Below are 25019 nucleotides of genomic sequence, written 5' to 3' on the forward strand. Positions count from 1 at the left end.
GTGTATATGCTGAGCAACCGCTACCAACAACCAGCATGTATGTGTGCCCGTTGCCACTTCTTGAAGGTTTAATGCTCTGTAACTTGTCAGACAGCCCCTAGCTCAGCACCAAGAGGAGTACTGTCCTGCCCAACCGGCCACATGCCAGTTTACAGAATACGCATAAGGAAATGTCTCATTTTTTTTGGCCTGCACATTTAGGGAGGGTGTCCCATAGTCCTCCCTCCTGCCCCCTCCCCATTAGTACCTGATGGACATACCTCCACTGACATATCTTGACAATTTGCTAGAAATGAATATTCTGGGTATTTAGCTAGAAGTTTTATTTGTTTCTTTACGTATTGTGGCTATCAATAATGCCTTAACAGCAAATATAATACAAATAAATATACGTATATATGTAATGTGAAATTAGAGTTAAGGATGAGGTTTTTCCCACACTACCTTAAAATCCCAGCTAAACAGGGATACCTTGCAGTATGCTTGGTAGTAGGTAGAAAGGTCCCACCACATTATTTTGATTGCAAGGAAGAAAGGAAGAAAAAAGAAAGTAATTGCACAGTCAAGTGTGCTCTGAGTCTGTGGGGAGATCTGGTTACAAGAGAGCTGAGCATACCCCTTCTGAAGTGGTAGACATCCTTCCAGTTCACTTGCCCCAGTAAGTGCCCTGGTCCTTCAGTGACTAGTTTACACAGAATTCCTTGCTGTCCTGGTTTCACCTTGTGGTTATCAAGCAAACTAGGTGAACAAAAATGAGTGTACTCGTGCTCCCATGACATACCCACATTTAGTTTACTATTAAGTGTGTAAATGTAAGGGTTCTTGACTGAGAAGGTAAAGCTGATCTGTGGGTTGTCATGCCCACAATGCAAAATGTTTTACTTATGAAGATCTATAAATTGGGTATCATCCTAAGTGGCATTGTAGCTAATGGAATGCTTCTGTAAATGTTCCTTACAAGCAGGAGCATCTTAAGAGTTGAGGAAGTGAGAGGTATTTAGAAGGACACTTGGATACTGTATTCTGGAGTTCCCAAGTTTGTTTTGCAGAACCATGTTACGGTCATTTTCTGAAGTCCTGATAAAATCCCAAAAGCACACTCTTGAAAATGTGTGCATTAGTTCAGCTTAAGACATTCAGACTGAGCTTCAAAAGCAGAAACAAAAAATGATCTTTGCATGTGTCATGTTGGTCCATTTTCTTAATTTTCTATTGTCTGCTGCTGTTTTTTGAAACGTATGCCACCTTATCTGAAAAAATATTCAAGCATGAAAACCCCCCCACCAAGCATACCAACAGTAATACCTGGAATCCTTAACAGAATTATGCTGATACTTAACGCAAGTACCTTCTTTCAGCAGTGGACCCAAGAGAGCCTTCAGTGTGAAAAGAATGGAGGAGATTAAGCTCTAACTTTCTGTGTCTATCAATACTTTAAATCCACCACTGGCAGGGGAGGGAGAAACAGGGCTATTGAGAACTCTGACAGCCAAAGTACTTCACTGAAATTATCATGAAGGCTACAATTTCTTACAGTGTGCACCTAAATTTCACGACATCCAAAATCATTATTCTCTGCTTTCTTTGTAATAAAATGGAGCACATTTTATTTGCCAGTATTTGAAGAAAAATCTGGCAGTAGGATAGCATGTAACTTGAGAAGCTATTAAAAAAGAAATAAAATACTTTGCTCAGCCAGGGACCTTCTTTACAATCCTCTACCTCTGTCCTAGCCCACAGATGCTCACTTTACACCCCTACAAAATTGTGAAATGAAAGCTTTGACACCTCATGATGCACACTGTAATGCATACACATACTGTTTGCATAGACTTGCCAATTATCCTATCTTTCTTGATGATTGTGGACTCGCTGAGATTCTGAATGATCCTTCATGACCTAGATATCTGGCAGGGGGTTGAAGCTGCATAGGCATTTATAGTCTTAGAGGTTGCTCAAGATGGGGTGAACTGATTGGGGTAAAGTACAGGCAAAGGGCTCAGGCTGAATGCAGATTGTCGCAAGGACAGTATTATTAGACTAATGAGAGAGAACGGATTTGTTTCATCCTCCTTTGAGAGGTAGAACAAATGGGATTTAGCTGGATGGTTCTTCAGAAATTATTTCCTCCACAGGCTGGTTAAAGGGAACATTAGTTTAAAACCATAATGTGCCATTATGTAGGTGGGACTTCTTGCATGCGCAAGCTAGAAAAGGTAGCTCACTTTTGGGGGCTGTGAGTGTTGGTAGTCAGGATGTAGCTACAAGAACAAAGTCTTACTTCTTTACAAGAACCCCCTAATGACTTTCTCTGTGTCTGCTGACTTTCACTGATGCAATATATATGTGTCTACATACATCTATGTAGATGCTCAATAAGCTTCTCAGTTTCTATGTACGTTAATACTGTTGCTACTGCTTTTGAAAAAACATACTGCTTGAACAATGCATATTCAGAAACACTGGGCTAGCATGTAATTCTGGACAGTCCATTAATGTCCACCTGGATATAAAAAAATAGAAGTTTTGATCCTAGCCCTGGTAATTTCCAAAGGATGCTGTGTTTTTTTGAAAACATATCCTACAAACCAGACATATGTAACTTTTTATCCATTGGCCTTGTCTGGCACTATAAATGACTAAACTCCTGGCTAGTTTCCAGCATCTTTTCCCGTGGTATCTCTTCTGTATGCCTTTCTTTATCTCTTCTGACAACTGTTTTCTGCTTGTCTACCTGTTCAAATCAAAACTTTAAATAGTAGTGCTCCTAGTATCTGTAAAAGATCCATTAGACTTCTGACAGACAATTATAGTTTATTGTTCAGTTTTATTATACTGGCATTTAAATCTATAAAGAATGGCTAAGGAAATTAGAACTGTTGAATTTGCACTCTTTCTGAGCAATCTGTAGATACTTTGGATGCACTCCAGTATCACTATCACTAGCGATTTCTGAGAATGTGAAATAGAAAAGCAAGCAATGCATTTCTGAAGGTAAAAAAGGACAGATTGTATTTGGTATAAACTTAGTCAAAAAGTCCTCAGAACTAGTTGTGTGATGTGGGAAAAAACCCCCAACCTGATGAATTACAATAGGTTTAACAACATTTTTTTTTTTAATTTCTTTACAGGAATAACATTGAGTCTCTGTGCTGAATAATGCACTACTCATGTTGGGCTGGCACAATTATTTTTGCAGCATTATAAAATTACCTGCTGTGTAGTTGAACTTGCTACTCAGCAATTTGTGTGGTGTGACCATTGACAGACAGTTCTGATACGTTCTGGAATGCAAGTCTGAGAGCTGCATGATGTGCCTCTGAGGAGAAAACTTGGCTTTCTTTTCCTGGTTAGATAGATCTGTAAAAATTGTGAAGGATTTTGCATTCTTGTTCTGTAAAATACTCCAATAAATTAAATATGTATATAAGTTTTGAAGAATTTGCTTCAATTTTGTGTGAGCTGAGAGATTTATTTCAACACATTCTTGTAACTGTGGATTTTTGCACTGGATTTGCAAACACTAATACACAGAGTGCTATGCTTTGCACATGCAAATCATTGCTTGCCTCTTCTGAATAGTAACACAATGAATGAATTCTTGTTTTTAAAACTGTTTATTAAGTTAGAATTAAACTTTTTCAAAAGCAAAGACTAAGTTCTAAGGCTTCAGTGTGGAGGCTTTTATTCCATCAATTAACTCCTGAAGCTGCAAAACATCAAAAGATGCAATAGTCTGATTCTGATCTGAAACTTGTTTTACAGTACTATAACCATATTGTTTTAAGTCAGTTACTTTCACTTTATTCCATTATGGAGAAGCAAAGTGATTTTTCTGTGGCCCCTTCTTTTTCTTTGTTTCCTGTTACAATAGAAAGACAGGCAACTTAATAGATAAGCATAAAAAGATGAATATACGATAGATTAAAGGCAAATTAAAGCTTCAAATATAAGTATTATCTTTACATGGTTTCCAGTGTATAATGTCCTTTCCACTTTATAATGGAATGCTTTATGGATCCTTATCAACAATGATTTTAGATGACCTGAATGTAATGGCCCCACAGCTCAGCAGGAGAAACAAAGTGGAAGATAATCCATTACTTTGTGGGTTACGTTAAGATGGCTGACTTTGCAGTGAAGCAGGTGAGGGACAGAAATATATTTCAGTGCTTCTTGTGTTTGTTTAGTGAGTGGGCGTCCATGTCTGGGATGACAATGAGTACTGTCGTGATGAGCATGTGGAGCATAGTGAAATCCCTGGAACTGCATAGGAACCATTGAGATAAGATGGGACAGCTAGGAGCGGGGAAGGAGCATTATTTCCCCTCCCACCTTTTTTCTGAGGTAACATGGGCAGTGTAGGATTTTCAGATCTGGTAATTTACCTTATTTGTTGTGTTTTTCAGAAGTAGATTGTTTCCAGACTTGCCATGTGTGTTGGGGTGGGGGTGGTGGAATCATCTTCTCTGGTGCGTGTTACGTCCTGAGGCAGGGGCAGAAGCAGAACATGAGCTGTGCTTGGTACTCGTCTGACTGCAACTAATTTACTGGGAACTTTAAGCCTTTAGGACCTCACCAATATATAGGTGGGCAGGATACAAGGTAGTACTGTAGGATTCAGGGTCTCATCTGAGTTTAATGTAAGCATAAGCAAGGATCCTCTACTGCACTGTGGGAGCCTTGTACTTCAGTCAGGCACAGCAAGTTGGGCAGCCTGGTGTCCTTGCCAACTTCACCTTCCTACTGCTGATGCTGAGGTTTGTCCCATAAGACTATGTTCTACCCCAAATGAAGGCTGTGCCGCACCTTATTGTGGTGCCCAATACCACCCTGGACATCCTAAGCCACATTGCATTCTGGGCAATTCTGCGTTTGTTGCTTAGCATTACATATGTATTTATGTTATTAATACTTTGCTGAAAGGCAATGTGATGATTGAAATAGTATCTTTCTAAGCTGGAAGTAAAACATTTTTAGATGTATTCAGGGATACAAGATCTAATTTGTCTTCCAGTTTCCCTTTGGTGAAAGTGTATATTCTCTTTGTAAGAGAAGATTCAGTAACATTTCAAGGACAACAAATTATACATACATTAAAAGAATTTTTATACAATGGATTCTGTGATCCAAGGCTAAATTTATTGAACTACAGTAACTATTCTATTGGTGATTCCACTGAATTTATACCAATTCAAAACCAGAATGGCACTCCTGGGAATAAGGCCTGCTCTTTCAAATGCTAATGCACTGTGTAAATTGCTGTTCCTGTTTGGATAAAATTCTGACTGTGGCAAATTAGCTACCGCTCTCCTTTTCATTCAGATTGTCTTGGAACATATGAAACCTAATTCTGTGTTTCTAAAAATTTGCATTAACTGTTGTATACTGTCAGTTCCCAAAAGGAAAGCACAGTTTGACAGTCTGTTGAGATCAACAGTTGTTTCAGAAAGTTTCCACAATTTGTTTCTCTGCTTCCACTTTAATGGTGTCGGTGGATATATTGACTGTTTGCAGCTGTGGTGCACTATTTGTTGGTACGACAAGCTTTTCTGAATTGGAGGTGTTGTAAATCACATTAGTTGTGCTCCTTATAAAGCAGTCACTCGTGGGTATGACCGTGGAAGCGTAGTCACTAGCATTCACGTTGAAAGTTAATGTTAGCTGAAGTAACCAGGCAGGGAAGACGACTTGCATTCAACACCTTTGCAAGATGGCTTGGGGGATGCTGAAGCTCCATGCCCAGGGCTCCTCAGAGGTACCCTTCATTCCTGCTATTCCTGCTCTGCTGCTGGGTCTGCACAGTCAGAGCTGGCTTCCTGGCTGTCTGGCCAACCTGCATTTGGTTCTGCACTGGTTTCTGTCAGTACAGATAGCACTGTCTCATGGTTGGTACCCTAGCAGCAATCAAGCAGGGTAGTAAATTTAACTCAGGTCCTAATTTAAAGGGAAAATTTAGAAATGGCTGCTGCAGTTCAACTAGAGTCAGCGAGGGGACTATTTCTGTGCAAAAGCCTGATAATCAGGCCCGGATTTTTTCTACTTTTTCATGTTCTGAATCTGGGGACTAGAAACCCACTTGGAATCTTATCACAGAAAATCTGGTTTCTCCAAAATAAGAGGGTAGAATTTGGTTCTATTGTTTTGGAAACCATGCATGAATTCTAAGTTATTTTTCAGAAACCATGGAATTTCTAGGATAAAGGCCCAAATGATTCTATGACATGGCTTTCTCCATGCAAATTGTGGTCAGGCAGATGAATACTTAAGGTTAGAGCTGTTTGTATGGATTTAAAGAATGCAGAAGGTGACAGAAAATGGACAGTTTCTATTTTACAGATTAACAATATGTATAAATTTACAAACACAAGATGATTAATAGCAAAAAATACGTAGATAGGCAGAACAGGAAGGCCAAGATTATTGCAATTACAGTTTTTCAGCTCTAGTTCATCTTTTTGGTATCTGCTTCTCTTTGATCTTTGAAACCTCAGGGCTAGATTATCAGCTTTCAGTCTGCTAGGAGGAGGATTATAATATTGTGCCATGGCCCCTGTGCATCAGGGATGGAACAACATGGGAGGTATCTGTATCGCCAGACACATTGCAGGGCTGAAAGCAAGGGTGCTGCTTACCTCTGCCTTTTGCCATTCCTTCTTGCCAAGTTGCATGACAACAACGTAGTGGGATTCACAAGAACCCCCTGATACAGAAATCTGCAGCAGCACAATGAAATGGATTCTTACACAGTCCTCCTGCAAGACTGCTGTTGATTGTTGAAGTATATCTTCCTGGAGGGTTTTGATGTTGTATGGTACAGAAATAATGAGTGCAAAGGATGAAAAATATGTTCAGATAACCTAATTGTTAGAAATACTAGTTCTGAGCTAACATTTAAACTGTATTTAAATTCATAACAATCCCAGGAAGAATAATGCTGTTCAGGTTCTGTGTATATTATACTATTCCTGTACTACTAGTAAAATAATTTTATTCTGTCACTTTGTTACAGAGCCAAACAGCAAAAATAGGATTAGAAGTGTGTGCTGCCTCGCAAAATCTGTTACAAGAGCCACACTTAAGCACTTTAGCCCTGTACTGTTTTATGTCAATTATACCACTAGTGGTGTTTAATGAGAATTTGAATAAACAATGAGTCATTTTGTGCTTTGTGTTTTGTGTTTACAAACCTCAGGTTTGTAAAACAGTGCAGATATAAGGGGAAAATTTATGCTTATGGATGGGTTAGTGCTGAGTAAGAGTAAACTTCAAGAGCGAACCACTTGCAGACAATATTCCTACTTAAAACTGTATACTATACATCGATTTCCTTCAATATCTTTCCAAGTGTTTGGCCTTATTTTCTTATACCTGGAAAAATAAATCTCAATCTTCTTTTGTATTGTTATATAGAGGTACATAAGAGGTATATATGAATGTTTTAAGGCTACGCTCAGGGAAAATGGGTCTCCAGTGTTATTCATCAGCTTTAGAGGAGGTTCTTCAGATTGTTACTTAAGGATGCCAAATGGTTTTTACCTCACAATTTGCCTCCTCTTCCCTATTAAGACCACTGTACAAGCACAGCTGTGGGAGCTGAGTTTAGTAATCTCCCACAGGAAATATTCTGATCTGATCAAAATGAAGGTTGATTTTCTTCATCCTAATATGAGGAGTTCCACCGAATGCTCATGCAAATGTATGAGTGGGAGGCAAAAGCAACTTTTAAAGCAGAACATATTGGTCTAAGTTAGCAAGTGTGGGATTGTATCAGGGACCTTCATCATCATCTCAACTCCTCTGTCCTCTCTTGAGTCAGGGTAGGATCACATCATCAAAACAGTTAACAAGAGCCAGGTGATCTGATGAAGTTGCTGATTTGAATAGACAAGTATTGACATTTTTGTATTCAAATATGATTGTTTTCTAGCAACTGTTTTAAATATTTGACTACTATTGGGTTTATAGCACCTCTAAAAGATGCTGTAGGAGCCACATATTCCTTATTTCAGACAAATTATTGAGATACAATGACCAGTGTTATTGCTATGATATTAAAGACAATATTAATCTTTATGACCATTACAGTAAGTTAAAGGAGTTAATTGATCGCTTCTTCAGCAATCATATTACACATTCACCAAAGACTGAATCAGATTTGGAAAGATATTATTCCATTTAAGCTCCTGAAAGGTGAAACATTGAGCTATAAGCTGACTGTTGAAAGGCAGAACATTGTACAAGCTAATGAAAAATTTTCCCTGCTGCTAGATTCAAAAGGAGTGAAGTGGTGGCGGTTTTGTGTGTTCAGAGTATTCAGAAATGTTTTTGAGAGCTTTTTGCTTTTCATGTATTGAACTTGAAAATACTTTTTTCAAAGTGTTATTAAATAATGTATTTCAGTCTCTAGGTCTTTTTTGTTCAACTGCTGCCTTCCTCACTGGGTAAAAATCCCTGAAACGTAAAACTTTTTCATTAAATACTCACATATTCTACCTTGGCCATGCCAATATTTTCCTTTCTAAGATTTCCTCCCTATCTAGCTTTCTGTCAGACTAGAGGCCCTGTAAATTAACATTGGCTGATATTTGTAGTCACAGAATAATTTCATCCTTTCCCACTACCATCTTGACATGAAAGGACTACAGTATCCTTTTAGCGAGTGCCTCAAGGTATGAGCCAATTTTGCTCTGTTGACTTCAAGAATTGTACTGCAGAGTTTTCAGTTTCCTCTGAATTCATTAGCATTATTTGTTTTACATTGTGGCTCCTTTGGATCAAGCCTAGAAGTCAAATGCTCTTATATTATTATCATTTTGAAAATAATTGTTGAATTTGAAATAGCTGAGTTTAATACCATAATTACCAGGTAAAACATTGTCAAAATAAAATTGTAGGAATCCAAGGAACATCTGTTTCTGACAGTTTCGGAGAATAGTCTCAAAAGTTTGTAAGTTCATCTTAGACCAGAATATCTATAATTTTTAAGCTTAGTTTAGGAAAGCATTTGAATGTATATTTAAAAAAAAAAAATAAAAAATTAAGGTATTTTCTTCAGGTGTCAGTGACTGTATTCAGATTATGGGCATCTTGCAACATTTCAGAGTTCCTGGATTCAAATGCATGCTTCAGGTGCAGACTTCCCTTTTATTCTTAGTGTGGCTTCACATTTATTCCTAGTCTGTCTCAACCCTGCCACTGTAACTGAATTTGTTACTTGCAAATGCGTTGCCCAGCCTTAATGAACCAAAGTAATGCTCAACCTCTGTGGTAAACCCAAAGGAATATTATAAAAGAAAAACAGCAAAAAAAGTCTACTTTACCTGTAGTACTGTACACAAGAATTCCTTAGTGACAGCATAGGACAAACCCAGAATTTCAACATATTTTTCCAACATCTATTGTGAATGGATTGCTTACTATTTTAGTTCAATGCATATTCAATGCAACCCCAAAATGTATATTGTTAAAACCAGAAAACAGCACCTGTAATAAACAAAAAACAAAAAAAGTTTTAATATTATTTTTACGGGGTTTTGCTCATAAAAAACCTTTTTGAATGTCTGTAAAGCTAGCACTGGTGAAACCATATCTGGAGTGCTGTGTCTGGTTATGGGCTCACCTGTACAAGAAGGACGTGGACATATGTAAGGAGCAAATACAGTGAAGGGATATGAAAGTGATGGAGGGACTGTCATAGGAAGGGAGGCTGACAGAGCTTGGACTGTTCAACCTAGAAAATAGTAGACTCAGGGAGATCTAATCCAAGTGTACTAATAACTGGTGGAGAAAGTAAAGAAGATAGAGCCATGCAGTTCTCAGTGGTGCAGAGTGACAAGGATGAAAGACAACAGGTGCCAACTGAAATAAAGGAAATTCTTTAACATGGTAATTTTCTTCACTTTAGAAAAGACTTTTTCACCGTGAGGGTTTTTGAATGCTGGATTAATTACCCAGGGAGGTGGTGAAATGTTTATCCTTGGAGATACTGAAACCTAACTGATAATGTCCTTGAGCAAACTTCTGTAACTGATGGTGCTTGGAGCTGTGGCTCTGAGCTGTGAAACAACTTGAATATGAAACTGGACACTTGTGTGAACAGGCTTTTTAGTGCAGATAGGCACGATTTTGTCCATTTTTGTGAAGAAGAAAATATACTGTGTGATTGTATGGGAAATGTACATGGTTTACAAGCTGAATGTAGATTGAGGCCACAGTGTATGTTATTTACAGCTGTTGTATGGGAATGTTGAGGGATTGCCATGTCTTGATCTCTGACTTTTCATTATATGCCATAGAAGTGAGGATGCATTTTTGCAATTTTGTTAGTCTAAGAAATGGGTCTAATCATTCCCCAGAAAAAAATAGTGATAATTATTTTTGCAGTAAAAAAAGGAATCTCTAAAATGGTTATGTGACATGAGAATAAAAGGTAGGAGCTCTGATGGAAACTAGCAAAAACTTTTTAGTACAGGTTTCCCAAACATTGTTCTGTAGACTAAGACACTGTGGTGATACGTGAAGAATGGGATTGTTATTTGTCTAGTTATTTGCAAGAGAACTCTAATTTTCCATATGAGCAATTCAATTAGCTATCATAGAGAAGCTGTGAGATTTTTTGCTTCTGCAAGGTGCAAAGGGAGCAATTCATGCTGGGCTTTTGTTCTTGGAAAATTAATGTTTGGCTTTACATTGTTGCTAGATTGTTTGTTTTCAGGAGATTTGCTATCTTCCATGATGCATTTTAAAAGTTTTGTTTAAGACACTTAGCCAAGACTCCTTTTTGCACTTTAGCAGTAAATAGATAGAGGAAGAAGTATGACGATGACAATAACCATCTTGACAGTCATCACTGAGGAAAGAGCATTAAAAATATAGTCTCATTTAATTTATAATCAGAATTATGATAGTATTTAGCATTCCCTGTCCCCTGAGAAGTCATAAATATTCCACTGCTGGAAAATCGGCAGCAGCCATCTATTTCCCATTTCCCCTCTCCCCTTTCACCTTTCCCCTTGCCTCTTCTGGAAACACTGGGAAGGGTAATACAGTAATGCCACCTACTACCTCAAATACATGGCGAAGTTGAAAAGTTGCGTCTTTCTGTGTCTTTCACAGCAACCTTTGCCAGGCAAACATGCAGAGCATATTTTAGAGCTGTCCCCTTGGCCCAGTACTTGAGGGATGACAGACAGTGTTGTCATGCAGGAAGGTGTTTTTCTGTGAAAATCCAGCTTTTCACATCTTTTTTCATGTGTTGAATCAAATTCATGGATTAAGATACACATGATTAAAAACAGTTTGTAAAGCCTGGATTTGGCTAGCATGATATTATAACAAGATGATGTCCCAGTAAGGATCAGTGTGGTGCATTTTTGCTCCCACTTTTTGAGTTCTTTGTCATGATGATTGTTTGATTGTTGCCCCCTGTTGGAAGTGAAATGTTGAACTCAAAATTACAGTATTTTTGTAAATTATTCTGTGTAAATTTGAGACTTTGAAAATGGTAATGGTAGTGCAGCAACCTAAGATCATACCAGGTCTTGCAGGACCTTGTCACCAGGTCCTTGGCTTTGTTTTTTCTCTGTCTAGGCCTCTTTCTGTTTTGTCAGTCTAGGCCTCTTTCTTAGCTGTGAGCTCCGGTAACATGGTCACTGGGTAAGTCCTCTCACACCTAGAAGAATTTTTTCTAATTTTCTAATTTTTCCACTAAATTACTGCTAATTTACGTGATGAGTCTTGTGATGCAGTTGGTACAAAGTATAGATGCCTTTGTTAGTGTGTGTGTGTTCGGCAGAGAGAGCTTCCTAGGAACTGGTGAGTGCAGACCTGACACAATCCTCTTCTAGTCCTTTGTGTCTTTCCATATGTGGACAGCTGTTACAGGCGTGTGGCCAGTGTGCTCTGCAAATGAGTCATTTAGGTCATACTGAGTGTATGGGACAAAAGAAATCATAACAAGAGTGTGTTGCAATTAGCGCAAACTGTGCTGCTCTGACATACTCAACAAGTCAGGCACAAGATTTGGCCAAAATACAGGAAACAAAACACTTCATATCTTCTGGAAAAAATAAATAATATCTACCTAATTCTTTTTTGTAAGCATTTGGATTCTTTAAGTGTTTCTCCATAAGCTGAGCAAAGAACTTACTGGCATTCTCACCATTTATAGTTTGAGATCCACTGGGGTATGTTTCAGTCAGCAAAGTCAGCATGCAGCAAAGATGCGCTGTGGTTAACAAAACATGAGTTACTTGAATATGTAAACCATTAGTGATCTTTATTTTCAATGTGTGATGGAAATTAATTTTAGGGGAAATGTGTCACATTTGCTGGTAGCTATCTGATTTATGCATATGTTGTCATGCCAATGCAGCATCAAGCTGTAAAGAAAGTCTTTCTTTGGTCAGTATTTCATTTTCATAAAGGCTAACAGTATCTTCTGTTAGCCCATTAGCAGGATTATAAAACTTGAAGCACACATGGTAATAAATCTCCTCCAATTATCAAGCTGTAAAAAGCAGCTTACTGGTAATTTCAGTGTAGTGGCTTACTCACTGATATGGGAATCCATCTTTCTTTGTAAATAGAGCAGAGATTGCCTAAGGCTGGGCCCACCTGCAGAAGGAGAGGTCGTCCAAGTCAAATGGCCTGATGGAAAACTGTACAGTGCAAAGTATCTGGGAACAAACACAGCTCACATGTATCAGGTGAGTATCTGTATTTATTACTGTGTGCCTATTTTTCATATGTCTTTATTGCAAATTGCTTATTTGGCTGTAGCATTGGAGAGGCCAGCCTCACCTTCGAAGCTGCAAAAGGCTGGAGTTCAGACTTTTATTTTAGCTGCTAATGGATTTAAACTAATAAATAAATCTGACTAAACCATTAACAAGTGCTGTCACTCTTTGGGAGTTGAAGTTTCACCTGTTCCTATGAAATCAAGAAAATGGCTTATTTAATAAGAACTCAGGTGAACTGGTGGAACATTAAGATTGAAAGATAACATTTGTTATTTTCTCCAGGTTATTTACTTTTATTTGTTGTCAGGTAATTATACAATTAATGATACAAAGTTAAGTATTGGTGTGTGACTACAATGAGCCTTAGGCGTTTCATAAAAGGATGGAAGGGAGGATAGTAAAAAGAAAAGCATAAACAGCTCCACTTTGATTTGTCTGAGGCACTTTTGAATTAATTAAAACATAATCTAAGGAGCATTTTATCCTTAGCAAAGTCAAAAGGGAACTGAAGACTGAAGGCAAGGCTAAAAGGCTGACTTCTGATTTCAGAGACACAATAGTTGTTTTTTTATGTGCTTGCCTTTGAGAAAAATCAGTCAGCAGTTTGAATGGTAGAAACTGCAATAAAACAATCACAATAACAATAGCACTTCTGAAAGAATGAGAATCTAGGTACATTTCATTTATATATATATATAATCATTTTCACTTGTGTAACTCTCTTCATCTGAGGGCTTCACATTACTCTACAAAAATGGCAAATTTACTATTATATCTGTAGATAAATTAAGGCACAGGGAGGCTAAATGACTTGCTGCATTGACCTTCTCACTTTGCCAATGACTTGAAATCGAGCTAAAGTCCTCAAATGCCTGATCCCTTGAGCTAGTCTCTAAATCTTACCTCTTCCCTTATATTTAGCAGCTGTATTATGTTGTGAAGGTGAAAAGTTCTTTATAAAATATAAAGATTATTGTTCTATAGTAACATTAATCTTCAAATCATTTAATCTTCTGAACTGCTGGTCTTCTGAGGAATACTGTGAGGAAGATTAGATGAATGTTGTTATCTTTCATGTCTGAAGGGGTCTGACATAGTCAAAACAAACTTCTTGGTCTTATTTTAGACCTCTTGAACAACGTGATGAAACCAGTTTAGTTTAAGGAAAATGGATTAGCAAGCCCAGGTTCAGTGAGGTTTTGCGTTCCTTGGAGCATAGCAGTCATAGGAGATTACTGTAAACTCCCTTGTAACAACCCCTATCATGGTGAAATACCAAAGAATAAGGATTAGAGGGAGTCCAGATTGCACTACATAGGACTTTGGAGACAAGTATTTCAATCTGTAGGGAGGGACAGGAGGCTGCCACAACATGGCCACAGGTTACAGTCTATGACATGGAAGGTGCAAGGTTAACTTCAAGACACATTAGTAGTTCTTCCTCTGGTCTTTCTACACAGCCTGTCTGAAAGCTCCTAGGACCCATAAATACACATACTCCATTCTTCGTCTGGATTGTGAGATCTCTTTTGCACCTTTGAGATTCTCTTACCAAGTCTTTTGTATGATCTCTTAGATAGTATGACAAAATGATAGACTGCAAAGGACTCTCTGGAACTAGTGTTTTGATCTAATAAGGGAAATCTGTTCTACTTGGATAGATCTGTGAGTTGTCCTCATGTTCATGAGACATCTGTACCAAACGTGACAGTACTTGTGCATGCAGGATCTATATGTGACACAATGCACCAGAATCTGTATCATCCATTTTGTCATCCAAGCATCCTACACAATCCCAGAGCAAAGTAATACATGCCAAATGAAGCAGGTATTCAAATGGAATTGTTAATGTGATCTGCTTTTGATTTTTTGATCATTTTTGATATTGGCATTCACTATTTTGAGTTGCACTTAAGATTCTGAAATTATTCATTCTCTCTTAATTACTTTCTAACAATTCCAGCTGACCCTTTAATTTATGATGTCCTGATAAAAGAAAATCTTACGGAGGGAACAACATACTACGCAGACACAGCAGCAGAAGTCCAAATAAAATACCTTGTTGGATAAAATTGATTATTTGAAATATAGTATCTGCAGTCTGAATTAAATTGGAGCTATTAGAGATGGTGGGTTTATATTTTGCATGAATCATGATAGTACTGAAAGTCTTAGAGGAGCTCTTGCTGTGTTTTTCTTTAATGGTAGGCAAATTTATTTCCAGTACAGTATGCTGAATTACAGCGGAAGAACTTGCAGTTACTCTTCATAGTAAACATTCAATTATTTTGTACTGCAAGCCTACCAGAGTCTACCAGATGAAGCAGTTGCTTCCTCCTGCACACTACCAGTAAAAACATTGCCCATTCAGGAGTTCGTTTTCTGATCGTGTGGAGCTGGCAGAGTACATTTCCTGCCCAGTTCTTTCACCAGTGATGCAAAAAACATTACCAACTGTATTATGCAAAAGTATAGTATCAAATGTATTGTGCAGTAAGAAGCAGGAATAGCAGAGAGGCTGCTCCTGCATCTTGGTGAAAAATACCTAAAATTGCCATCATTTTATTAAATAATCTTAAGTCAAACTGATCTTTAAGTTTCTCTGACATTTGACTAACAGACTAAGTTTATAGGGTTAGTTACAGGAACAGAGAGGAGCAAGGATGACTTTTGTGACTTCGTTATTTATCTGTGCTCTGTGGATTTTAAGTGTGTTCCAGATTTATGCATCCTTGTTAAATGCTGTAAAAAAATTGTTTTTGAAGATGTTCATAGATCTGTACCCTGGCTTTTGAGACTGGATACAGTGTATTGGATTTTTCAGCTGTGCACAATGAATCTGACATACTCCATCGTGACAAGGTTTTCATTTGAACCTACAAAACCCTATCTATTTACAAGTTCAAATATATGATTTTTCAGTTTTATCTATAAAAATACTTTTGGTAAATTAGTGTTTTCCTATGTTTTTATTTGGGCTGATTCTTCCAGCCTAGGTTTGTTGTCATTCATATAGTCTCATTAATTCACCTAAGAATGTAGAATGGGACTTCTTTTAACTTTATCCCAAACTTTAAAGTGCAGTTTCTTTGGGAACTAAAACTGCAGTCATAGATAATAGCTGAAATTCGGAATTGTTAAATGGAGTATTAAAAATAATAAATCAGCACCTACTGAAAAAGCTTAAATGCTTCCAAGTCTCAGCATTTTAACATTCCCTACACCTAGTTACATTTCCTTTCTCATTTTCTGCTAACGGGGTTCATGTTGGATTAAATCTAAACCTAAGCATGATAAAGCTTTTCATCTTCTGAACAGAGCATTTTAAAGAAATTCCATCAGATTCAATAAAATTCTGTTAACTGGTATTTCCTTAGTTGTCACTCATACTTTCTTTCTTTTGACAGGGTCTTCCTCAACCTTGAATCACAGGATGTTAAAATTAATTCTTTATTTATTAGAAGCAAGTAAAAAAATGAGAGGCAAATAAAAGACATTTTAATTTGTCATTCCTACAAAATGATGTTGTCAGTGTTGTTACTGCTCAGCATTCCTAATCTAATACATTTTACTTTATTTTATATGTGTCAGTGTAGATTTTGAAGTCTTTTTGGTTAAATATTATTTTCAACTTCTTATGTGTTGCATTTCTGAAGAAATATAATTTTTTTGTGTTTTATCCTACTTTCATTTCCTTAAATGAACAGCAAAATATTTGTGTATAAATCATCTGTGTTTGTACATATATTTTTGTCTGGAGACATTCCCAGAAACATCCTGCAAGAGTTAAATTACACTTTTATTTTTAAATACCTATTTTTTCAATTAGGTTGAGTTTGAAGATGGTTCTGAAATAGTAATGAAGAGAGAAGAGATCTATACACTAGATGAAGAGCTTCCTAAGAGAGTAAAAGCACGATATGTAAGTATTTTCTGATGATAACTTTATAATATAGATATGCTCAAAGTGCCAATAATAGTATCCTTGGCTTTATTCTGTATTTTCAGTTAAAATCAGATAAATGTTTTGTGAAGCCTGGAAACTGGCTAAATCAGCATAAAAATTAGTGCAAGCATCTATTTGCTAGTGAAAATGGTTAGTTGTTCTTCCAGTACAGGCAAATGCTGTTGTCAAACATAATTCTTCTCTCCTAGATGCGACAGCTTGGTTGATCATCTGTCAAATCATGAATTGTTAACTTAGTAAATATTTAAATTGACAGACATTCTGTTATTTTAGTATACTTATAACATGTGTATACTTTTTACAAAACTTTCCAAGCTCAGAGCTTTGTGATTTTTAAAGCATTAAATTTAATAAAAATGCAATTAACTTTTTCTAAGAAACAAAGTGCCTAATCAGAACTCATTAATGTCACTGGCAGGACTTATCAGCATTTCAATGGTCTTTGGTTTAAAACCAAATCTTTGCTGTATTTTTTGTTTCCTGCAGTTTCAAATACCCACCAACCAGCTAGTCATTTATGTGTATGCCATGTGGAAAAGTGTTGAGGTTCATAAAGAATGTAACACTTAAATCTTGAAAAGGGAAAGTTCTACCATGCAATTGTGGGAGGAGACAAGATGATTGCTGTTACCTGTGTTTGTCATTAATGCTAAATATTGTGCAATTCATTCCATTACTAAGTCTTCTTAGAAGAGCACTATGTTGTTCTCATGTCCATGTTCCATTTTAGAGCTGTTCGTTTAAAACTGCATTGCGAGACAAATGTTAGCTTTCCTAACATGTAAAACCAAAGTGTGAAAATGCAAATATCTTGTCATAATTGAGAACAAGGAATATTTCACTGTTGTGAATAAAAAATTTCCTCTTGAAGAATCTTTCAGTGAAGCTTTGAAAGGGAGCACAGTATACAGTATGTTTTTCATTACTGCAGGGAGGTGGGCTCATACACAATACCTGTTCACACGTCCATTATGTGACATTAATTAGCTGATTCTTCAAAGATGGGTGCAAGTTGTAGGGGAATGATGTGTAAAGATTCTTCAGGTACCTCAGCTTATATGAGTTTGGTAGACTGACAGCATTACACGGTGAGGTAGTTGAAGAAGGTTTCAGTCCAACTTCTCCTTTTCTATGCTTTTTGCCACATGAAGCTGCCATCATTGTTATTATCATCATTTGCTTTCATCCAGTTCTCAGCAGCCAACCCCAACATGGATACTGTATTTTTCAGAAGCTAGCAGTGTGCCAAAGGACAGGATTGACGTCATGTATGAAAGAGGTGGTAAAGCTGGGAAAGAGAGACAGAGAAATGTGGGGCTGTTAGCCTGCCAAGAGGGTGTTAACCAGCAGGGTGCTCTGTTTTACTGAAGGAATAGAATAGGATTAGGGCAGCTCTTTTTAATGGAAGGTATTAATATAATCAGATATTCTTGGCTAAGATGCTTTTTTGTCAATGTATTTGGGATAAGTGCACTCATTTTTTGGCATCCTGACCATCTAGGGTTAAGATAATTGTCTTGGAAAACATTAAATAAACCATCTGGTTATATTCAATGAGATTTTTTCTTAAAAACATTCCATTACCAATTCTTATTTTAAAGACTATGTGTAAAAAGCATTTATAATTAACTGCATCTTCCGTAGAATGTAAACTGTAATTGTATGTAAGGATGTAATGTAAACTGTAGAATGTAAAGTGTTGCATTTCCCTAAGTTTAACAATGCAAAGATAGTTGGGTTAATACTACTTCTAAAACTTGAATTTTTGTAGGTCAATAATTATTTTTTTCTTATTTGACACATATTAACTTCATAGGGTAGTTAAGTATAGGTTAAAGACATCAAATGTGGTTGACTATATAAAATAAAACCACAGCCTGCGCTCAGACCTTTCCATTATTTTCTACTATTGCCTCAAATTCTATAAATGTGTACCTTAGTTCTCAAGTTATGTCCAACATCTCCATGTGAACCTCAAGCTGAAGACTGTGCAGTTAAAGACAGCTTATGGCAGTGTTTCCATCTCTTGAAATAAATGACACCAATTCCTTCTAACTGATGCTTTTCTTAATCCTGGGAATTTTACCGTGACTCCAGTAGTGGAAGTTCATCCAAAAATTTCTGCCACTGCTTTTTTTGAAATGGTTTGCTGTTTGCTGTCCTGCTGCTTTATTTCAGTTGATTCACAACTGTTTTAAGTTTGCTGACAAACAACTGAACTTGTGACTCTGATTCTTCACAAATGAGGCAGTGTGCAGGTTTCTTTTCAGAGATCCATGTTGTAGTACCTTGCATTTAAAACTTTTCTGAATAACACAGAGTAGTGGGTAATATTTGGTACTGCTAGGATCAAACCTGCCCAACAATTGCATCAATTCCATGTTGCTGTTTTTCACCTGGAATCAGAGTGTGACCTCTGGATAAAATAAAAACTAGCAACTGGTGTTAGTCATGTGTTTCTAAAGAATACTATGGACCTAGAGAATTAAATGAGTAGTACATGCAAAATATGGAATACTAAGAATTATATTTTAAATGTGCATGCAATATATATATTTAATATTTAGACACTTTCCTGAAAACAGTTTTAATTGCATAATCAGTAATGTAGGTAACTTGATACTATCTAGTGAAATAGATCTGTGTTTCCATATAACTTGCCTAAAATATGCCAGAATATGATGGCCTGTATGAAGCTGTATGTATAATTAACGTCTGTTTTAGTCTACAGCCTCTGTCATGAGATTTGAAGACACATTTTGTGGAGCAGATACTATCTTGGGAGAGAAGAAGAGGCAGAGAGTATTGAGTTCCCGCTTTAAGAATGAATATGTGGATGATCCAGGATACCGCACCTTCTTAAAAAGCTCATTCCAGAAGAAATACCAGGAAGGGCTATAAAGGAAGCAAGAGATGGAGGGGGATGTTGATAAAAAAGCATGCAGGATTATTTGCAATTGGTTTTGGTTTAATTGAACACTCACTTTTACAATGAACTAATCCATACACCGACCTCATAAACTGAAGTACTTGACTTCTGATTTCTCCAGTTAATGTACTAAAGATTTTGTAATGTTTTGAAATATGAAACTAAGGGGGAAACAAATGAGGGTAAGAGGGATTACACAGTGATATGCTGAACAAAACTTTCAGTCTTGCTTGCATTAAGTGGTAAAATGCCCTTTGTATTATGAGAGAAGATTCACATTCAGAAGGGGAATCTTAGTGAACAGAGATAATCTCAGTGACTCATTTTTTTTCTGCAGACAGGAAAGGATGTTAAGTTTAATAATTGTTAAGTTCAATAATAGCAGTTTTTATAAAACATTTTTAAAAGAGATGCAAATATGTACAGTATTAAACAAAAGCTGTACTTAAATTTGTGCAGTGCTTTTACATTTTTATGTCACTGCTGCTTTCAATAGGGTTTGATGTGGACTCAGCTGTTGACTTAGGTATTTTTGGCTTTTAAGAGCGATACCTTCTGTGCAGCAAAGGTATTTTGTATATTTAGAGGGACAGATTTTGGCAGTTATTTATAAACAAGGTTTTCAAAAGATCTATTAAAAGTACCTATTTGTAAAATACAATTTCCTTTCATTATGTGTAAAAAAAAAATAGAGTTTAAATATATATGCTTAATAGCCTAGTTTTGAATGAATATATTATGGTCTTCCTGTTAAAATAATATTCTATCAATGTAACAATGTTTTAAAACAAACAAACGAACAAACAAACAAACAAGTACTGTCCTTTTACTAGCAGCATTTTCTCTGTTGATGTGATTTTCAATCCCATTATTTTATACCTATAGAAATCAAGAAACCTCACTTTATGCAATATGCATGTAGTTTCCTGAACACAACAGAATATACATACAGACACTCAGATGGCTTGGTGTTAAAATGCGAACCTGATAAAGACCATACTTTCATTTCTTGTCTATTTCCCTTCAGTCTTTGGGATCCTGACCTTTTTGGATGTTTCACAGAAAGAAGAAAGCCTGAATTTGTCTGAACGCTTGGGTATGTGAAACTAGGCAGGCGCTTTATCAAAATGACATCATCAGTTTCTTCTAAATTGGACCATCAGCAGGATTTCTGACTGTCTGCCACAGGAAAAAGAACCCTCTCAAAATCCAATCTAAATCTGAGCACTGCTGTTTCCAGGGTTCTGCTTGCAAAAAAAACTGAGTATATGGACCCAGATAATTTTTTGTGAGAAGCCCTGTCCTTTATATACTGAAACACACAGATCTTTGTTTCACTGTAGCCCTGGCATGATTATTCTTATTTTTTTTTGAACGGACTGTGAAATCTTTTCATTTACTATGTGTCACCTCAATTGGCAATTTTTCTGTTTTGCATTAACTATCTTTTCTTGTACCATGAAATCACTCAGAATCCCTTTAGTCTAAGAAACTGCTTAGCTGTGACAATTGGAATGTATTTCTAATTGACAATACTTTCTCTAGAGGTAGTGGGTTGTACTGGGTACTGCCTAGCATATTTCAGAATATCAGCGCTCTTTCTGCTATTGTAAAGGAAAAATAAAAACTAATGATGTATTTGCAAAATGCAAGATTCCTGTTGCCTTCTAGAGTTGAATGCAGTTGATAACCTATTTATTGATGCTTCGTTTCAGAATGATGTTGTAGCATAAGGGTGCTTTTGTGATCCACCATGAAGGTTTAAAACAGCTATGACGTTATTAATTAGCTAAATACATATACATATATTTTGTAATTAAAGAGATGATGCTATGTGGTATTACAGAGGCTAGAGATTGAATGTATGTTCTTGGATCAGTTATGACACTGTGAATAAACTGTGTCTTCTCTATATAATGATTCCAGCATCTTTCTTTTCAAGTTCCTTGAAATTTGCTGATTAAAGTGCTGCAAAATTTTTTTACAACATTTATGCAAAAAACATTAGTTGGCTTGCTTCCCCTTCTACATTTCATCAAAAAAAAAAAAAAAAAAAATCTTTACTGTGGAAGTTCCAGAAAGCTTTGTAATGATTTCTAACTTTTGTAAGGTGCTATAAAATACCTGCTTGTGTAAAAGAAAAGCGTAGTCATTGTCAGGATCGCAGTTTCGTGCCTCCTGTCTCAAGACCTCATGGCCCTTGCAAACTGGATTGGCTAGACAACTGGCATAGAAAGAGCTTTCCTGTTTCTTTAGAACTCCTGAAAAGCCACATTTTTCAGTTCCTTGTCAGGTATTGATATGGACCTTTCAGGCATGTGAGAGAGCAGATTCACATGCAGTGGTGGGTGTGCCATGGGCTGGGGAAGCAGGAGCTTGCCACTGTCTGAATTGGGTGGGTGAGCACCAAAAAAGGGTTGGTTGCTGTCTGTGTAACCAGTTCTCAATAGCCACATTCTTGCTTCCATAAACCTTTTATGTGTTATTTTTGTCCTGGTGTAAGGGCCAGATATGTCTTTTCTGATGAAAAAACATGGTGGTATTCATGACCATTTCACTTAGACTGTCTGTGTGAGGAAAAGCAAAGTAAGTAGGAAGACAGAAGTGTTACCTAAATGGGCTAACTGAATCAGTGGTGGTTTTTCTAGGATAAAAGAAATATAAAAATTGAACATCCTTAGCAAGAGAGCGCTGCACACCTCAAGACAGGAAGGAACCATGCTGTTTCTATTATCTTACACATACAATGGCGAAGTAATTGTTTTGGATATTTAAGAGTCCTGACGGGTATGAGTGTGCTTGTGAGTGTTCATACACAAAATAGTGGTTTGACAAGGATACACTGAATTGTTTTTTTTCATGATATTCTTGCTCATCTGAAAAACATCAAGGAAGTGTCTGAGGTACCCGAATTTATGCTGGCTTGTGAAGTAGAATGCTTTAGCACTGCAACTGTGATTTCCACAGCTACAGCTAAGGTGTGATAAAATCAAATTACTAGAATTAGATAAAAATTAGATTACTTCTTTTGAAACATATTTGCTTTTGTATTACTGCAGCAAAGTAATTTTGTTGATGCTTAATAGGAGCTCTACAATATAGTGTTGTGCTACAGTGGTTAAAAGTTTTCAGTTAAAAAGAGTAATAGATGAATTCCTACAAAATATTTTTGCGTTGAAGCTTGTTTATACTTTCCAGCTGTGATGTAAATGAACAGCAATTTTTTGTAACACAGAATCACAGAATGGATGGGGTTGAAGGGAACTCTGGAGATCACCTAGTCCAACCCCCTGCTAAAGCAGGTTCACATAGAGCAGGTTGTAAGAAATTTCATCCAGGTGGTTTTTGAATGTTTCCAGAGAAGGAGACTCCACAACATCTCTGGGCAGCCTGTCCCAGTGCTCTGGCACCCTCAGGGTAGAGTAGTTCTTCATCATGTTCAGAAGGAACTTCTTGTATTGCAGTTTGTGCCTGTTATGTCTTGTGCTGTTGCTTGGCATTACCGCAAAGAGTCTGGCCCAATCCTCTTGACACGCACCCTTAAGTTATGTAGATGTTGATAAGACTCCCCTCAGTCTTCTCCAGGCTAAACAGGCCCAGCTCTCTCAGCCTTTCCTCATAAGGGAGATGCTCCAGGCCCCGTATCATCTTTGCAGCCCTCCACTGGACCCTCTCCAGTAGTTCTCTGTCTCTCTTGAACTGGAGAGCCCAGAACTGGACACCATGCTCCAGATGCAGCCTCACCAAGACAGAACAGAGGGGGAGGATCATCTCCCTCGACCTGCTGGCCACGCTCCTAACACACCCCAGGATCCCACTGGCTGCCTTGGCCACCAGGGCACACTGCTGGCTCATGGGCAACTGGCTGTCCACCAGCACTCCCAGGCCCTTCCTCGCAGCGCTGCCTTCCAGCAGGTCAGCCCCAGCCTGTGCTGGTGCGTGGGGTTGTTCCTACACTTGCCTTTGTTGCATTTAAGTTCCTCTCTGCCCAGCTCTCCAGCCTGTCCAGGTCTGGCTGAATGGTGGTGCAGCTTTCTGGGGTATCAGCTGCTCTTCCCAGTTTTGTATCATCAGCAAACTTGCTGAGGGTGCACTCTGTCCCTTCCTCCAAGTCATTGATGAATAAGCTGATATAAATACTATCCTGCTATATTTTGTATGTAAACATCAGGATATCAGAGAAGGTAATACGGTACCCTGATACTTATAAACAAAATATAGCAGGATAAAAGCTGACTCTATTTATGCAGTTCCACCCTTTCTGATTTTGTGAGGTGTTGTCCTGTGTAGAAGGCATAATAAGAAAAAATACTGATAAGCTAAATACTGCTTGAATGATCATCTGGCTAAATAACACATAGTTGTATTCACTATCTGTTCTGCTTGATTTAGCCCTCTCTGTTGTCACAATCACAACTGTTAACTTTGATAATAGATGAAGGCAAAATGATAATTTCACTTGCTGTTATGAAAAACTGCTTTTTCTTGAGTGTCTAAATGTTGTAGCGTTATTTCTTTCTTCTTTTTACCCAAGTGAATTGTTTCTTGCCAGTGTCCAATTACACACTGGCAGGAGAGATGGTTTATGTATCGTGGGCAAGAGGAATCTTTCCTACACATATGCATGAAAGGCATATCAATTTTTTTAAAAAATTGAAGAACCATCTGATAAATTTATCACACACCTTTGAACCTCAGAAGTCATCTCTGAGGCCTCTAGTCTTGAATTCCAAATGCCTTAGATAGCATTTTTCTCTGACACATCTAGAAAAAAGAAAATGAGTGATTGTGTGGTAGATCATAAAGGTTTTACTGGAGTTCATCTGAGCTGTTGTATATATTGTTTACTTGGTTATGCCTTTACTGTTACTATCAGACTGAATTGTCCTCCAGCCATGTTGCCGAAATGTTATTCTCAACACTTGAATATAATTCTTCTATACCTAGATTCGTAGGCAGAGCTGGTAGCTGCCAAAATTTTCTTCTGCAAGAGCCTGTTTTGAGTTACTAAAAGCTTTGGCAATTTATATCTCTTTCAGTTTAAATTTGTATGTGTCAGTTTGTGCCTGAAAAACATCAGGGAACTCTACTTTCAGCAGTTTGGTCATTTGGAAGGATTTGGGAGAGGAGTATTAATGAAAAAAACTCTTCATTCTTTCTGTCCTGAAGTTTCCCAGCCATTTATTTGAGAACCTCTGTGGTTCCTTTATACAGTGGAACAGGGACTTGCTGGTGGATCGGGAACAGGAGGTTCCCGTTAGGTATTAGAAAGAGGTTTGTTAGTGTTTCTACAAATGTGCAGTCATTTGACTGAGCTATCATAAACTGACCGGTCTGTGGACAGAGCTCTGAGATGACGTCTCAGAAGAGCCTGTGCCAC

At 37.3% G+C, this 25019-nt stretch overlaps 1 protein-coding gene across 2 annotated transcripts in view; it reads left to right on the forward strand.

Moving 5' to 3' along the window:
* KDM4C (lysine demethylase 4C) overlaps positions 1-21550 on the forward strand; it is a 298051-nt gene extending 276501 nt beyond the window's left edge. For both annotated transcript variants that reach the window (XM_055698674.1, XM_055698675.1), the window contains 3 exons: positions 12591-12710; positions 16573-16665; positions 19435-21550. In XM_055698674.1, the coding sequence (XP_055554649.1) occupies positions 12591-12710; positions 16573-16665; positions 19435-19611 (390 nt within the window). In that variant the 3' untranslated portion in view covers positions 19612-21550. The remainder of the gene's footprint in view (positions 1-12590; positions 12711-16572; positions 16666-19434) is intronic.
* The last annotated feature ends 3469 nt before the right edge of the window (positions 21551-25019 follow it).

This window comes from Falco cherrug, chromosome Z (assembly GCF_023634085.1).
Source record: "Falco cherrug isolate bFalChe1 chromosome Z, bFalChe1.pri, whole genome shotgun sequence".
Classification (NCBI taxonomy): domain Eukaryota; kingdom Metazoa; phylum Chordata; class Aves; order Falconiformes; family Falconidae; genus Falco; species Falco cherrug.